At 60.8% G+C, this 17,615-nt stretch overlaps 1 protein-coding gene across 1 annotated transcript; it reads right to left on the reverse strand.

The window, feature by feature from the left end:
- Nucleotides 1-16,131, reverse strand: GAREM2 (GRB2 associated regulator of MAPK1 subtype 2). The gene is made up of 6 exons (XM_059660360.1): nt 15,778-16,131; nt 12,610-12,750; nt 5,904-6,034; nt 4,178-5,200; nt 2,843-3,012; nt 1-2,310 (listed from the first exon to the last, which is right to left on the reverse strand). The coding sequence occupies exons 1-6, from the start codon at nt 15,887-15,889 to the stop codon at nt 1,278-1,280; spliced, it is 2,610 nt and encodes an 869-aa protein (XP_059516343.1). The 5' UTR covers nt 15,890-16,131; the 3' UTR covers nt 1-1,277.
- Between the last annotated feature and the right edge of the window lie 1,484 nt (nt 16,132-17,615).

Here is a 17,615-nt window from a genome sequence, read left to right on the forward strand (position 1 = left end):
TTGCACCGGCACTGTCCTCAGCGTCTAGCGTTTATTTCACGAGTCCTCGGGGATTCATTACCTGATCAGCAAGGAAACCCAATGTCTCCACACTGGTCTCTGCTGTTTCCTGACTCCCTTCCCTCAGAGCTGAGGCCTGCTTGGGGCACAGGCACCAGCATGGCTTTGCTATTCTCGAGGCAGGAAATAAATATCTAGGTCGGCTGGGTAAGGCAGAAGGCTGGTACCCCTGGGCAGGTGAGACGGGAAGAGCATGGGGGACAGGCAGTTGTACACGACCACCCTGCCCTGGGTGCCACGGACCACCATGCTCGAGATCCAGGGCCCAAAGGCCTGTCCGAAAGCACGTGAGCAAGAGCAGTTCTTCCCAAGCCACTGTGCTGCCTCCCACCCATCCCACCTGCGACTATTGACAGGAAACCAGGGGACACCAGGTGTTTGCCAGAGTCAAGTGATGGAGGCAGGAGACCAGTGCAGGCGGGAGTGATTGAAAGCCACTTGTCAGAATCAAGGAGCAGCCGACCGACCAGCCTGCTCTTCCGTGGGGTCTGAGTCTTCGCAGACTGGACCCACCCTGGCAGGATGAGGGCTAGTTGCACTGAGCTCAGGAGAACCCAGGGCGCCAGTAGGCATCTGCCTCCCTAATGAGCTACGTCCATTAACAGCAGCGCTGTGCTCTTCCAAAGTCAGCGCCCACGAACCAGAACCCGGAGTGGGGCTCTGAGGTGAAAGGCACGGGCTTGTACTGGATACACCTGTGCTCAGGGCCAGGGACCTACTCAAGGTGCAGCAGAGGGGGGGAGGGAAGGGCATCGCAGTGCAGAGGTCCTGAAATTGGCACCCCGACCCTGGGGCAGCTTAGGCCAAAAGCCCCCAGAGCACAGAGGAGAGAGGGCACTTGGGGGATTTGTGCTTAAATTATGGACTCCCTTCCTGCTAACCGGCACCTACAAACTGGAGAAATGCGAGTTGTCTGTGAATATCTTCAGAGTGTGGGACGGTGTTAGGTCACCATGAGGCCAGCTTTTGACCCCACCATGGGAGTCAGCCAGTGCCTCGCCAGGTGCAGGTGCGGCACACTGTCCTCTGCACACTCCAAGGCAAGCCGTCCCCATGCAGGGGTCTGGTCCCAGAGGACCCCATTTCCAAGTGTGGCTCCCCTGGATTCACAGAGTGGCTACCTGGCACCCTCCCAGGCAGCACTGTCCCCTGCAGACCATGGCTGGCCTCGGGCCTCTGTGCCAGCCTTTCGGCTGCGCAGCTACAAGCTGGGAAGGTCAGATCTTGGGCCGCCAGCCTTTGATGAACTGCATGATCTTCTTGACCTGAAGCTTGGTGAGGTGGAAGTCGTCAGCCAGGATGTCCTCACTGAGCTGCACAAAGATACTGCCATCGATCCGTTCTCGGGCAAAGAAGCTCACCACGTCCTCGGAGAGCCCGATGAAACGCAGGCTGCGAGAGACCTCCTCCAGAGAGAGCGCAGACAGGTCGGCGGGGGGCTGCCAGGAGGCCTCCCGGCCGCCCCAGCCTATGGCGCCCTCCCGGGGACTGGCAGGAGGCCCTTCCAGGCGCCCTTGGGTGAGGAGGAGGCGTGCTCCACCTGCCTTGAGCCCCTTCGGGGCCGCTGGTGACAGTGGAGTGGGGACCTGCCGTAGCACTAACCCCTCAGGCTCAAAGGCCTTGGGGGGTCCAAGAGGTGAAAGGCGGGGTCCAGGCCCAGGTACCCCCACAGCTCTGGGCTCCTGACAGCGCAGCAACTCGGGCTCTGGAGAACCTCCCTGCCCCAGCTCAAAGGGGTCAAAGGGCTCCAGGGCCGACTCCTGCCACTCAGAGGAGGAGGAGGAGGAGGTGGGACAGGAGGAGGTGGGTGCAGCCGAATAGGCCGGGCCGGGGGAGCCCGGGCCTGGGGAGCACGCAGGGCTGGAGGTAGCCAGGGCGGCCGAGACGGTCGTGGGCCCCGAAGAGGAGGCCGCTGAAGGGCCTGAGGAGTAGGCCGGCCCGGAAAAGGGGTTGAGGGCTCCAAACGGAGCAAAGCGTTTCTGGGGGTGAGAGGGCTTGAGAAGGGGGGGCGGGCAGCCGTGGTAGGTCTTGGCAGGGGCGTCAGCCCCCAAGAGGGAGGCAGCTCGACTGCTCAGGGGCTCTGCGAGGGCCCGTGGGGCCTGGCTGGGCTGCGTGGTGGAGGGCAGGGGTCCCGGCGGTGGGGGGCGGCTAGAGGACTCGCCCACTTTGCAGTCTCCCCAGGTGCACGGGTAGCAATAGAGGGAGTAGGCATCTGGTGACGGGGAGCCACTGCCACTGCGGGAACCCGTCCTGTGGGCAGAGACAGACACATACGGAGGGTAAGACAGAGCAAGAGGGAAACACGCCAGGCCACACCCATGGCCCTGCAAACCCCACTCTGCTGGCCACAGAGGCCGCCACTCCGATCTCGGCAACACAGGCCCGTACCCCAGCCCTCAAGGCCCGGGACCTCTGGGGTTGCTCCATTCTTTCTTCAGGCATCCCCAACCCCAGGAAAAAGTCAATGAAACTGAATTAGGGAAAAAATGTTAAATAGCAAGGAACACTTCATCCTGGGGAAGAGACCCCGCCTGGAAGGAACCAGCGCAATGTTCCCGTCCAATCCTCACATTTAGGAAAGCGGCGAACTGAAGCAGGACCGTGGAGAGCAGTGGCTGGGCCCCAGCCCCCCACCGAGGGCCCTCCCCTCGGTACCGCTCAAGGACCTGCACCCGTTGAACCCGCAGCCTGCAGTCTTCCCTTCCTCAGCCTGGACTCCCTTCCTCTTTCCCCGGCCTCACCCACCACAGGAGAACGGGGGCCAGGAGCGGAAAGGGCTCACCCATCCTGGAGGCCAGAGGAGTAGTAGGAGAGGCTGGAGCTGGGCGAGTGGACAGGCTGCAGCTTGGGGAAGCGTGGGGGCACCGGGGGGCTGCCAGGGAGCCAGCCGCTGCCACTGCCACCCCGGGGCGGCACGGGCGGGGCGTTGAGAAGGCGGCACTCCTCCTTCACCTGCAAGCAGAGGGCATGACTCCACCTCCGTCCACAGGCGGCTGACCTCCTTTCTCTTCCCGAACAACTAACTCTGAGGCTCTTTGCCCCACTTTGCCAAGAGGCTGCCTGGCCTCACGCCGCACCTCCTCCACCAGCCACCTACCCTACCCACCCCACCCCTCCTCTCTCCAGCCTGTTTCACTTCTCAAGAGCCCACAACATACAGTCTTCTACTGCCTTGGAAATCTATAGAATGTCAGAAAAAGAATATAGAAAAGTAGATTAAAAAACAATCAGAAAGCCCTCGCTGGCCTGGCTCAATGGATGGAGCATCAGCCTACGGACAGAAGGGTCCCAGCTTCGATTCCGTGAAGGGTGCACGCCCGGATTGCCGGCTCCATTTCCAGTGTGGGGTGTGCAGGAGGCAGCCGATCAACGGTTCTCTCTCATCATTGATGTTTCTCTCTCTCTCTCCCTCCCTCTCTCTTCTTCTCTGAAATCAATAAAAATATTTTTTTAAAAAAAAGTAGAGCCCTGTCTTACTCTTAAAAAAAAAAATCAGAAAAACAGACATTCCCTCCACACACAAAAAGGAAAAAAAGAGGGAAGAGGCATTGTGGGAGGGGATTAAAGTGTCTGTAAAGTATCTGCCATCTGCATCTCTTACTCAAAGGTCAAATACTCAAAGTGGCCTCCATATTCTGCGCACATGTAAGCTGGGAAATTCTGCGTTAAATACAGATAAGCAGGTTTCCTTAGCGCAGGTCTTCTCAGAGCCTTCATGTTCCAATCGCTGTAACTCCGAAGTGGATTAGAGTGGAGGGCTGGAGGTCCTACACACGTTTTCTAAAGTCATTTCACCATGGAACCTGCTTTTCACTGGGCAACTTCCAAGACTGTTCCGTGAAACCGTCTGGGTCCCGCTGTGCTAGACTCTCCGCAAGTTGTCTGTGGCTGGAGATCTACTGGCATCTTTGTCCCACGGCCCCCAGGCCGCCGTCCCTGGTGTCCCCAAGTACAAACGCTCTTGCCACCCTGTCCCCACGCACCGGCCACCCTCTGCCCCACACTCCAACAGCCGGCCACCCAGGGGGATCTGCTTCGAAGGCCCAAGCGGAGCCCCCTGGCTGGCCCCTCCCCGGAGGCCAGAGCGACAGAGCTCAGCGCCCCGCCGGCCACTCACAGCTTCGGACTTGGGAGGGACGGGAGGCGGCGGCGCCTCGGGCTCCAGGCGGGGCGGGCCGGTCCCGAAGTTGATGAGGTCGGGGCCCGGGGGCGGCCGGGGGCGGCCCTCCGCCAGGCCCTCGGCCGCCTGGTGCGCCCACAGCTCCTCGTAGGGGATCTCGGCGGGCGAGGCGGCGGGCTCGGGCGCGCCGGCCCAGTCGGGGCTCACGTACTCCTGGTCGCCGTCGCCGGGCGGGCTGGGCGCGCGGGCGGGCGCGGGGCCCCGCGGGGGCGCGGGCAGGCAGAGGCGCGCGCGGCGCGGGCTGGCGCCGTCGTCGGCCAGCTCGGCGGGCGCCTCGCGCACGGCCGTGGAGTACTCGTCGGGGTCGAAGCGCTCGCGGCAGTAGGAGGCGCTGTCGCGCACCAGGCGCTCCACGCGCGGGTCCCCCGCCAGCAGGCCCTGCGGCAGCGCGAAGCGCGGCGTGTCGGTGAGCAGCAGGAAGTGCAGCGGCGCCGGGCCCTCGCGGCGCAGCGCCAGCCCCAGCACCACGGTCTTGGAGATGATGCTGACCAGCTTGTAGCAGTGGCCCTCGCGCACCGGGTGCAGGTCGTAGGGGTTGCGCGGCGGCCGGCTGGGCACCAGCACGTTCACCGGCAGCCGCACGCGCTCGATGATGGCGCGCACCGTGTGCTCGCCCTCCTGCATCTGCAGCTCCAGCGGGCTGCGCGTGCTGAAGCGGCCCTGGCACTGGAAGGGCAGGCTCAGGCTCTCGTTCGTGCGGTGGTTCATGCAGATGAGGCAGGGCATCTTGCCTTTGACCGGCCGGGCGCCCCCGCCCGCGGCCCCGGCGCCGCCCGGCCCGCCCACCCCGGCCAGCGCCCCCGCCCGGCCCAGCTTGCGCAGCAAGGAGGTGAAGCGCGAGCGCTCCTTGGTGGTCTTGGCGCACAGGATCTCCGCCTGGCCCATGAGCGTGAGCTCGTCGCCCGCGTGCAGCGTGAAGTTGTACACCTCGCTGTCCTCGCTGAACTCTCCCGACACCACCTGGGGATCCCGAACATGGTGAGGCCTCAGCCAGGGCCCCAGGGAAAGCCAGCCCTGGGAGGCTCTCCAGGACCCAGGAGGGCAGCCCCAGGGCTGAGAGCAGACAAGAGCACTTGAGGGGGCGGGGAGGGGGGGGGTATCAGGGACCCACGTTCCACCCCAGAGAGGCCACATGGCACATGGTTATTTCATCTAATAGCTTACTTGGAAAAGTTGCTCTAAGGATTAAATAGACTATGTATAGTGACATACTTTGAAAATATTCAGTAATTGATAACTTTTATCATTATCTTTATAATTTGGGTGATAATGCTCCACCCATTCAACAAGGCTACTGAGAATTAATGGATAAGAAAAGGGTTTATGAAGAGCTATCTGTACACAAGTGGGGGACTGTTTGCACTCTGTCACCACCCCTCCACCACCCCTACCAGTGGATGCAAGGATACACTTCCCTGAAAGGTCTCCAAGTCAGGGCACGGCCCTCCACACACTTCCTCCTGCTTCATATCTTTTGCAGGAAGTTCTTCAGCCCAGAAGGTCATACATCCAGCTCATCGGTCGTGGCCCTTTTGTGCCAATGGCCCTCAAGAGGCAGTCAGAAGTGACACTGTGACACCTTCTGGACCCCACCAGGGTCAGAGTTGCTCTGAAGGGAAGGGGACAGTATGGGGGCACCATGCCTGGGACCAGAAGGACTGACCTTGACACTGAAGGTGATGGCTTCCATCACAAAGATGCGGTCAGGAAAGACGCTGGCCACCTCCTCCACGCTGCTGAAGTACCTCACTGGCTCCCGCACATCCCGGGCCTGCTCCAGGAGCTTGAACTTCCCTGCACAGGGGGAGATGCAGGCTGCTAGGGTGGGCCCACTTGCCGGGAGCCTGGCAAGAGACCTCGGGGTCCTCACGTATTGCTCCCCTCATCTCAGCCAGCCCCTTTGGAACTCAGGTGGGCAGAAGGGCAGGTTTGTAGCAGCGTGGGTCAACTGGCTCAGACCTCAGGGGGAGGTGAGCATAGATCTCTAGCCACTAGCCCAGCCCTCACCCCATGGAGAGCTGTGGGTGTGTGCTGAGGCTAGCAGCCGCCTCCCCAGAGAAACCCAAGTGCAAACTAGAACCCACATACTTGGACGCAGAGTTGGCCTCTGACCGAACACCACTGTGGCACTGGGGATGCAGGCGTCTAGCTTGGTCCCAGCCCTACTCTGGCTCGGTATGCCCATAGACAAGCCCCTTCTCCTTTCTGGGTCTCCAAGTCCTCATCTGAGGATGTGGGGGCAGATGATATTGGGCCCTACCTGGACCCGGCATGCTGTGCGTCTACCAGGGGCTGCTGATCCACACTGATGCACTGGGCAGACCAGGGGCCCAGCCCCAGGCCGTGGAGGCTCAGGAAGAGCCACTCTGACCCCAGCTCCGTTCCCAGGCCCTGCCCCTGTCCAACACTCAGCTCAGCTGTCCCAGAGGCCTCTCCTCTGAGCCCAGCAAAGCCATCTGCCCTTTTCCCCCTCCCTGAGGCCTTCCCAACTTGCAGTCTAGGGCAATGCATGTTGGCTGGCTCAGCAGATGTCCCAGTGGTGATAAAGAATGGTGATAATTGCCCTAACCGGTTTGGCTCAGCGGATAGAGCGTCGGCCTGCGGATCAAGGGTCCCAGGTTCGCTTCCGGTCAAGGGCATATACCTGGGTTGTGGGCACATCCCCAGTGGGGAGTGTGCCGGAGGCAGCTGATTGATGTTTCTCTCTCATCGATGTTTCTAACTCTCTGTCCCTCTCCATTCCTCTCTGTAAAAAAAAAATAAAAAATAAAAAAAAAAATCAATATATTTTTTTAAAAAAAAATTGGTGATAATCAATACAGCGACCTCTGTGGAACTCTCTCACCTCACTGGCCCCACATGCTTTACGTGCCCACTGTGAACCGCCCTGACACCTGGACTGATGGCTTCTTCTCAGGCCTAACACAGAAGAGTGCTGTACAGGGGAGAGGGCAACCGGCTGAGAGAAGACAAGGTGACTGTTTAGCTTCTGTGGTCTTCCTGGTGGTTGCCTCAGTCATAGTCCATTCATTTGTTCATGCCACAAACACTTATGGAGCACCCACTGTGCAATAGGCCCAACAGAGGCTGCAAACCTGGGCAAAATACAGTCTGCTTTCCAAGGTTTCCAGATACAATGGAGGTGGCAGTGCGCGCCCAATGATGGCAGCGCGATATGACAAGTGCGACAACAGACTCGTGACAAAAGCGCTAGAGGACCACTGAGTTGGGGGAAAGCTGCCTGGCAGCCTGAAGGGATCTTAAGAGTGAAAGAGTTTTACAGAGTGGACATGCCACGGGGAAGAAGGAGAAGGAGCAAATGCAGAGCCACCAAAGCGGATGGCCTGCCCCCGTGGTGAGCGCCTGGAGGGGAGGGCTGGGGGGAGGATATCAGGAGGTGAAACAGCTTCTCGCTCCAAAGGCCCTGAATGCCGAGAGGCTTGTTGCCAGGAGCCAGTCCATGCTTGCTGTTTCAAGGGACCTGGCATATATGGCACACTGTTCTTAATATGTTTGCTCACCTTCTTGGCACTATGTGTTTTAACCAAGGTCTCTGAGAAAGGTTGTTTCCCCAGGTAGGGATTTTCCCCTGAAGTTAGGGAGGGAATAAAACCCCTTAACTAAGTGCCAGGCGGGTAATTAATCACTTTAACTACAAACAATCATGCTTAAGCTGCATAATCTTTACTCCCTGGAATGGAGATAAGAAACGCCCTAACCTTTGTAATAGAGATTGATAGGATTGAATCAACTGGTATAAATACGGATGTAACAAGACAGAAAGACACAGAACTTAGAACACAGAACCAAGAGAGACAGAACCTAGGCACAGAACCTACAAAGAACGTTCTCTAGAGACAGAAGAACTTCGCTGGAGAGAACATGGCAAAAGATCCTGGACAGAAACTGGCCTCAGAACCTAGAGACAGAACCTAGCGAGAGAACATGGCAAAAGATCCTGGACTGAACCTGACTACAGAAATTGGCAAGAGAACCTGACTAGAACCTGGTGACTGAACCTGGCTGGAGAACCTGGACAGAACCTGGCTGGAGAACCTAGCAAGAGAACATAGACACAGAACCTGGCTGGAGATCCTAAGCAGAACCTCTCTGGAGATCCAGACCAGAACTCGGCTAGAGATCCTGACCAGACCCTGACAAGAGAACACGGCTATGATGATCAACTGAACGCTATCTCTGTGTCATTCCTTCTTCGCCAACTCCGTCCACACCTTTGGGGACCCCTGGACCTGCTGGGGTTGGACCCCAGCATCTGGCGCCCGAACAGGGACCCCTAGGTAAGCCCCATTCTCGGGATGGATAGGACTCCACCGTAGGAAGAGGGTGGATAGTCTTCACCGACTCCGTCCACACCTTTGGGGACCCCTGGACCTGCTGGGGCTGGACCCCAGCAGCTTGTGGAAGGAGACTCGTCAGACTGGAGTGACGTATGAGGGTCCGGTGGGAAGGAAGGGACTCAGTCCACCGGCCTGGTCAGAAATGGAGCCAGCGGAGCTATTGGGCAAAACCAAACCCAGGGGTTTGGGTACCGGAGGGTATGGGGGGCGGGGATAAATGGTGATGGATGGAGACTGGACTGGGGGTGACAGATGGTGTGTTGTAGAATTGTGCACCTGAAACCTGTGCATCTTTGTGATGGAAGTTAACGAGTGTCACCCCAATAAATTCAATAAAAAGAGAAGAAAAAAACAACTGGAAACCTGGAAGAAGCAGGGTGTGGGGCAGCAGCTGGGGGAGCTGGTCAGAAGTACAGACTGAGGGCCACTGGCCCACGGGAGCAGCTTCGGCTGGGCAGGTAAGATGGCTCAGAGAAATGCCCACAGTGCGCTCCTAGCGTGAACACATACCACTTGGTATACAGTGCAAGGGGTTCCTGGGGCCCCTAAACCCAGAGGCAGCTCCCCCGCACCCCAGTGCAGGGTACGAGGAGAAGGTCAAGGGCAGCGCCTACAGCACCGACACCTAGACGCAGGAAGAGAAATGAAAGCCAAGGAAAGGAGGGGACAGTGCCCAGGAGAAAGTTGGGACAAGCCCCCCTAGGTCCTACCCTAGCCAGTCTGAGACCCTGGTGGGCAGAGGCCTGGAATGGGCCACAGCCCTAGAGGGCAGAGGGACAAAGTGGGGAGGGGACCTGGCCGGGAGCAGTGACCTGCGGTCAGGAAGCGGCAATCAGGGTCTGCTACCATCCACCAGTGAGGGGCCCCCCCATCACCCCATCTCCTCCCCCATATCCACACACAACCCCCTCCCCCCATCACAAGCAGCCAGGCATGGAGAAATGCCCGCTGCCCCCTGTGGGGCGAGCTGGAGCCAAGTCAGGGCTGGAGCCAGGGGAGGATGTGGCAGGGAGGATCGATGTAACCATGGCAGCCAACGCCACCCCCGCCGCCCCCTCGGCTGCAGCCTGGAGCCCAGCGCCGGTCATCGCTGCCGCTGCCGGGAGGAAAGAAGGGCGCCTCCTTCCCAGGAGTGATGCTCGGGCCCCTGGAAGCCTTTTCCTCCCGCTGCAGCCCCTCGGGGGCAGCTTCCTCTCCTGCCTCCCTCTCCGTGAGACCCGAGGTCTCCGCGACTCTGGGGACCTGCCGACCCCGCCTGCCCCTCCCCCTGGCCGCCCAGAACAGGACTGTCCCTTCCAGCGAGAAGCCGTCTTTCCTATCACCCTCCTCCCAGACCTGACCCAGGCAGATGCTCGTTAAGGGCAGGCAGATGCAGAGCGTGGAGTCAGGACAGGCCGGCTGAGCCCCAGCTCTGCCACCACCCAGCGGTGTGAGTGACCTGGGCAAACTGTTTAATCTCTCCGGGCTCCGGTTTCCCGGCTGTAAAATGAAAGATGCTACTTAGCTCCCAGGGCTCATCTGCCGCTGCTCCACGGCCCCCTCCCCGCCCCCTCTCCCCGCCAACGCTGGGGAAGCAGCCCGGCCCCAGGCAGGGCGTGGGGGGCTGTCTCAGAGGTGCCAGGTACCCCTACCCCCTGGGCAGTGGGCCCCGGGCAGCACCCCAAGCCCCGCAGCCCAACTCCCCTCCCCCGCCATCGCGGTCCGAGGCCGGCTGCTCCCGCCCGCCCGCCCTATTATTAATTCATTAAGAGGAACCAGCGAGCTGTGCACTCAGCTTCCTCATTAACCCACCAGCCGGGCAGGCCCCTCTCCCTCCTAGGGGCCTGGACCTCCCTTCCCCCATCCGGGCAGGCCGGAGCCGCCCACCAGAAAGATGGGGTTAGGGCTGCGACACCCCTGCAGCCAGCTGTCACCCGGAGCGCCCTCCCCTCTACACACGCTCTCGGGGAGCACCAGAGGCATGGGGAAAGGGCTGGAGCCCCATAGTTCTCTAGGACGCTCTATGCCCTGGTTTCCCAAATTTTTAATGACGCACACTGAAATGGCACAGTCCCTTAAGTCACACTTCAGACCCTGAGGACGATTTCTAATCTTTGCTTTTTATCCCAAGAAGAAGACCTGGGACCTCTCCCAGGCTGGGAAGCTTCTGGCTGCAGCGAACCCCTCCCGGGCTCCAGGCCCAGGCCCAGGTCCGAAAGACCCTGGAGCGTTTCCTAATCTTTTAAGCGGGGTGTGGGACTCCGGGGCACCAACCTCCCAGGGCAGTTTGTAAAGGGCCAAAGCAGGTAAAGGGCTGAGTCCTGTCCCACTGGCTTCGGGGAGACCCAGGCAGGGCCAGAGGGGGAACAGCGGTACCGTGAGGAAGGGGCTGTGAGCCTTCCCCGCCCAAAGGGTCCCCAACATCTGTTGGGGGTGGAGAGGAGGAGGTAGCAGTTAAATCACAGAACTGGGCAAGCTACTGGCGCTCCGGGGGCCCGTTTTCCGTGTGAGTTACATGGAGTTGACAGGACTGTCACAGGTTCGCTGTGAGAACGTGTGGGGCGCGGTTACGGTGTTTTGGCCAGGTTCAAGCCTCGGACTAATGAAAGGACAGGGTCCTCTCAATGCCACGTGCAAGTCCCAGCTGGAAGGCAGGGCCCGCCCAGCACAATCATAGCCAACGGCTGTGGTTGTAAGCTTGAACCTATGGTCCAAACACGTAGCCCCACGTGCCTGGTGATAGAGTTCAGGTGCATGTAGTTGAGTGAAGTTGGAACTCACGAGAATGCTGTAAACAACGTGATCACGCCCCTGCTCTGCCTCGTGGCATCTGCTATAAAATAAAGACACGGCTTGTGGGCGCTGGCGCTGTCTCCTCATCAGGGAGCAGGGTCCCACCGAGACCCAGCTTTCATTCTCTTGTCTGTCTTTTCTCAATCCCTTCACCCCCCCCCCCCCACTCAGGGTCACTGAACCAGGCTGAGCTGGCATGTCACATAAGGCGCCCTGGGGCTGAGTATGCCATGGCCGTGCCAGTTCCCCACAAGAATGAAGTGATGAAAGCGCTCAGCCCCGTGTCTGGAATGCTGTGGGATCCTGGGTGCCCATGGGGGCACCTCTGGATGAGACCACCAGACCCCATCCCTCCCACACAGGGGACAGCAGCCCTGCGTTCCTGGTGCGGTGCAGAATCTTACGTAAGACGTCAACATCATATAGAACACAAATCAAAGTGGAAGTTCATTAGCACAATCTTATTTGAAAGCCTAAAATTTTAACATTCACTTATAAACGCCATCAATGAAAACAATTGGGAAAATCAAGATTACAGTTGACAGGTGCAGTCAGATGATCAGCCTGAGCATCTCTTTGTTTCTGACGATTTTTAAAATATGTTTTTATTGATTTGAGAGAGAGAGGGAAAAAGAGAAACATTGATGTGAGAGAGACATATCAACTGGTTGCCTCCTGCACACACCCTGGCCTGGGGTGGGGAGTGAACCTGAAACCCAGGTAGGCGCCCTTGACCAGGAATCAAACCCAAGACCCTTCAGTGCAAGGGGGTGATGCTCTAATTGCTTAGCCACATCGGCCGGGCCATTTCTGAAGTTTTTTTGGTTGCACAGTACTGAGAAGCTGCTGGCAGGAAATGTTCTGAGGATCTATACAAAAAAGGGTTAATGAGGCGGCTGGAGGTACAATACCAAAGGTCTCTAGTTAGGGTGAAGGTTAGATTTGTAGCATTTTAAAGAGTGTGGATATTTTTAAAATCTGTTTACAATCTATTTTAAAATAAAATGTGAATCAGAGGTTTGCAACCAGAGATCCAGGACTCGACACAAGAGTAGAAAAACCACTGGGCCCTAACTCCAACCCTAACCCTAGTCACCCCCCTGCCAGCCCCGTCCTCACGCCTCCCTGGGGCTCTAAGGAAAGGCTGGTCACCAACAGCTTCCCCCAAACCTTCCCTACCCAGTACCCTCCAGCCTACCGCCCCACCAGCTTGACACCATCTGTCCCTGGCTGGCACACCTGGGTACTGCAGGGGGATGTCAATCTTGGGCCCGATGACATAGTGGCCTTCCTCCAGGGTGTGGGCCGTCACTGTTGTCCACTGGCGGCAGGAGTGAATGAGCAGGATGTCTCGCTCACTGACGCCCTCAGCATACTCCCCTGGGAAGGGAAAGAAGGACAGAAGAGGAAGGAGAGAAAAAGAGAACATTAGGAGGGCCAGAGAGAACAGGCAAGATGACCTCCTTACCGTCTCCCTAAGACCCTTCCTGAGGACAGCTCCCCATGGCCCCTGCCAGGTCAGCAGTGCTCTAGGGCAGCGATGGCGAACCTTTTGAGCTCAGCGTGCCAGCATTTTGAAAAACCCTAACTTAACTCTGGTGCCGTGTCACATAGAGAAATTTTTTGATCTTTGCAACCATGGTAAAACAAAGATTTATATTTTTGATATTTATTTTATATATTTAAATGCCATTTAACAAAGAAAAATCAACCAAAAAAATGAGTTCGCGTGTCACCTCTGACACGCGTGTCATAGGTTCGCCATCACTGCTCTAGGGACAGCCGGGCTGCCAGCTGTGGCCTCACAGCTGAGTCAAGGCCCTCTCTCAGGGCTCAGGCTCCCGATGTGGCCTCAGCAGCCAGCCCGGACGCTGTTCTTCACTCATCATCTGATTGGACTGCCTGCTGTCCCAGGCCCTCCCAGCAGATGAGCCCAGTCCCTGCCCTCCAGGACCCCGTCGGCCTGGGGGGAAGTGGAAAGAGATGTGAACAGAGAATATAGGCAAGTGCGAGGCGCTGAGTGGAGGTTGTCTGGGCTCACAGAAGGGAGCAGCAAACTAAGCTGAGGATGGGGTGAGGAAGGGAGACTACTGAGCAGCAGACACTTAAGCTGGGCCTCAGAACCACCAGAACTCACAGTAGCGGAATGCCAGCCCCCATGTCAGTGCCCAGGCCAGGCCAGGCCAGGAGGGTCAGGCTGGAGAATGGAGAGAGTCCAGATGGGGCTGCCCGTTGTAGGTCCAGCTGTGAGGGCCCCCCAGAGCCCCGAGTCACTCAGGCCAGGAGAACGGCAGGGCTTAGAGGAGCCGATTCCTGGGTCTTTTATGGGCAGCCCCTCTCCACCCCCTGCCACAGACAGGCTCCTCCCCTTGGGGGAACTCCGAGAAGAGGGGAGAACGCCTCAGACACCTGCTAGCCCATCTCAGAGAAGCTGCTTCCTGGCTCTCCCTGTCAGCCCTTCCTGCTCCCAGCCTGTGGAACACCGCGGCGGTGGCTGGAGAAGGGGGTGGACTAGAAGCTGGAGGGGGCTAGTCCCGGGGAAGCGGCACTGGGCAGAGGTGCTGAGAGGGGCCTGGGCCCCGGCGGCTCCAACCCCAGCAACGGTTTCCAGGGGAGCCGAGGGCTGGCCCAGCTTGCAGGAGGCGGTGGAGCTGTCTCCTGGCTGCAGCTGGCGGGCAGGGTGGGGGGAAGATGCCTCCTTCCCAGCCCCCGCAGACACAACTCACTAACTGTCCAACCAAATGGGAAATGATTTACTCTGATGGCTGGGAGCTCCATGAAATCTGTGGATTTGTTGAAAGAGGGGTGGGGGGGGATAGAATGTGTTCAGGGCTGTGGGGAGACCTGGCTTTCCCACTGTGTGTGGGTGTGGCCGGGATGGGGGGCAGTGGTCTGAGCCTTCCTCCTGGGCAGAGAAAGTGCTGCTACTCTGCACCCCACCTCTTAAAGCTCCTCTAAGCCCCAGCCCACCCTTCTGACACCCACTGCCATGATCATGGTCACCAACAGTGGAGCCAGCACAGCCACCCGGCCCACACCCCGATGACTCTACTCAATCCCATGGCCCCACTGAGGGGCCCCTTCCAAATGCATAAGGCACACGGGGACCTTCAAGACTTCCGGACACACTTCTGATCACACAGTCACACTCACGGTGACCACAGCCACCAGGGTCATAGACAGGCGGGCCATCCAACCAGTTGCTCATTCACTCACTCATTCATTCATTCATTCATTCATTCATTCAGCCGGTGGGTCAGTCTGGCCACAGTCTTCGCTGGGCAGGATGCCCCCCTCAGGGAGCCTGCGGCCCAGCGTGAAAACAAGGCACTAACCATGGCATTGGGGGCGCACAGTGGGAGACAAGCCAGGGGTGCGAGGAGCATCCGGGGCGCGCAAAGGAGGCCCGAGCACAGTGAGGAGCCCCCGCCCAGGAGCGGGAGCTGCCAGAGGACCGTGGGCAGCGGCCAGCATACTCCATGCGCTCGCGGACATGCACAGCCTGCTGCCCACAGGACTGTCTCGGGATCACAGGCCGAGGGGCCGGGGAACGAGGCGCAGGGCTGCGGGGCACCCCTGTCCCACGATTCGGTGCGGTCCAGCCCCGGAGCCCGCTCCCCGTCGCCGGGAGGGGAGAGCGGGGAGCCCGCGGCCGCGGCCCCATTAGCATGCAGGGAAGCGAGTGTGCCAACGCGGCCAAACCCCTATTCTTCTCGCGCACAAAACCCCGGCCTGGCTGCCGGCCCCGCTCCCGCCCCTCCCCCGCCGGCCGCCCTCCTTCCCCAAACAGTCCCCTCGCCCCGCGCGGGTCCCAGCAGCGGCGCGGCCTCGGCCCGGGCCCCGGGAGGAGCGGGGCCGGCAGCGGAGGGAGGGCCGGGGGTCGGGCACGCCCCGAGGGAGGGCCGCTCGCCCAGGGACCCCAGGGGCTCCCGGGGCGCGAAAGGAGGCGGCGAGAAGGGCCCCGGGAGGGACCGAGAGGGGCTGGGGGCGGCGGCGGGAGGACGGAGACCGAGCCCCGGGGTGCGGGGGATGGAGGGCAGAGGGGGAGACAAAGGGACGGGGGCGCGCGGCCAGGCGGGGGTCTGCGGGCGACGGGAAAGGCACTGCACCGACGGGGCGGGCGCGGCGGCCGGCCGGGCTCTGGGTCCCAGCTGGGCCAGAGGACTCTGTCCCGGCCCGGCCCGCTCCCTCCCGGTCCGGGTCTCTGTCTCCGCCCGTCTGCAGGGCCAGGACGAGGCGGATGCCCGGCTCGGGGCCCCCCGGCCCCCCGACCCCCGCGAAGGTGCGCCGGGAGCTGCGCGGGCGCCCGGGGAGGCGGCGGGCGGGCAGCTCCGCCGGCCCCGCGGCACCTGCTTGGGAGCCCCCGCCCCCGGCGGCCCGCGGCGTCCTCCCCAGCACCCCCGGTACCTGGCCCGAGGCAGGCGAGCGTGGGCAGGCGGCAGCGGCTGACGATGAGGTCCAGCGGGAAGGCGCCCATGCTCCAGCGCAGGCCGGCCAGCCCGGCCGCCAGCTTCTCCATGGCATGCGCGCCCCGACGGCGGCCGGTCCCGCGCGGCCCGGGCTGCGCGCCCGCCGCCACCTCCGGGGGCCGCCGCGCTCCCCGCCTGGCCGCCCGGCCGGGCCGCGAGCATCACGTGGCCGGGCTCCCCGCGGGGCGCCGGCCCCCGCCCCTCGCCCCACCCCCCGGCCCGCTCCCCGGCCTCCGCCAAGTCCCGCCTCCCCGCCGGGGCCCGCGGCCCGCCCTCCGCGAGCGCGCAGGTGACCGCGGGGACCGAGGATCCGGGCGCGAGCCTGGAGAGGAAGGCGAGGGGCGAAGCGGCATCTGCGGGGTCGGGGGGTGGGGGGTCGGCCTCCCCGCCCCGCCGAGTGGGTCCGGACCCCCTTCCCCGCCGGGAGCGGCGCCCTTCACCCCCTGGTGCCAGGGCCTCCGGGAGTCGCCGCCCGGCCGCTCAGGACCCGCTTCGCTCCCCAATTCCTGCCCCGAATCCACCCGCTGCCTCTGGGACATCGATCGTCTCCAGCCTCACAGCCCGGCGAGGCCGCCTCACTAACCCATTTACTGATGAGCAAACTGAGGCTCCACCGACGTCAAGTGGCAGCCGAGACTTGGCCCCGAGGTTCGACTGCAAATCCTCCTGCTTTCCCCGGCGGCCGCCGCCGGCCCGGCCCCCGCAGGGGGCAGTTTGCAAGCTCCCAGCGCGCCCCGGCCGATGGGCACCGGAGCTGCAGCGCACACCCCGGGACAAGCTCTCATCCCGCCAGCGGGGAACGGAGGTGCGGTGTGACCCGGTGGAGTCCTCTCTCGGGCGGCCCCTTCTCTTAATTTGCTCTCCCTTTTCTGTTCTCCGCACCTCCTCCTTCCAACCCCTGTTTTCTTGGGCTCCATCCTCCCCGAAAGCCCATCCCAGAAGCTGCGGCGGCCGGGGCCTTGTCACCGGGACGGAGGACTCCCTTCCTCCCGGGTGTGTCTGCAGCGCCTCCTGCAGGCTATCGGGGGCTGGTGCAGGCCTGTGTGTCCCGCAAGAAGCGGAACGGCTCCATGGTCTAGTCCTCAGCCTCAACACACACACACACACACACACACACACACACACACACACACACACACACACACACCCCCCACCCCCAAGAGGAATGACACCAGACAAGATGAACACAGCTTCTCGGCAAGAGGAGACACAGTTCAGGTCATTGTTCAGTCTCCATCTTCCGCGGAGGAAAGAAACCAAGTCTCCAGGAGCAGAAATGCTTTGCTCGAAGGTCACACCCAAGGAAGAGGCAGAGCCGAGACGGGATGCCTCGCAGGCAGTGCTAACTCCAAACCGGGCCTGGCCCAGAACACCCACAGGGGGAGGGCTTTCTCCTCCGGCACCCCCACAGAGGTGCGACTTTGGGGTAACCTGGATGGACAATAGACCTAAGCTCACCTGGGTCTGTGGGGGGTGGACGTGGGTTCTTCCCTAGGGATATGGCCAAAATCAAGGCTTTATCCTGCCCTGACGGGTTTGGCTCAGTGGATAGAGCGTGGGCCCTCGGACTGAAGAGTCGCAGGTTCGATTCCGGTCAGGGCACCTACCTCGGTTGCAGGCTCCTCCCTGTCCAGGCCTCATAGGGGGGCAACAAATCGGTTGCAGACTCCTCCCCGTAAAATAATGACAAAGTCTTTTCAACAAATGGTGCTGGAATAACAGGACACCCACATGCAAAAAAAAAAAAAAAAATTCTAGACACAGACCTTACACCCT

The sequence above is a fragment of the Myotis daubentonii genome, chromosome 12 (assembly GCF_963259705.1).
Source record: "Myotis daubentonii chromosome 12, mMyoDau2.1, whole genome shotgun sequence".
Classification (NCBI taxonomy): domain Eukaryota; kingdom Metazoa; phylum Chordata; class Mammalia; order Chiroptera; family Vespertilionidae; genus Myotis; species Myotis daubentonii.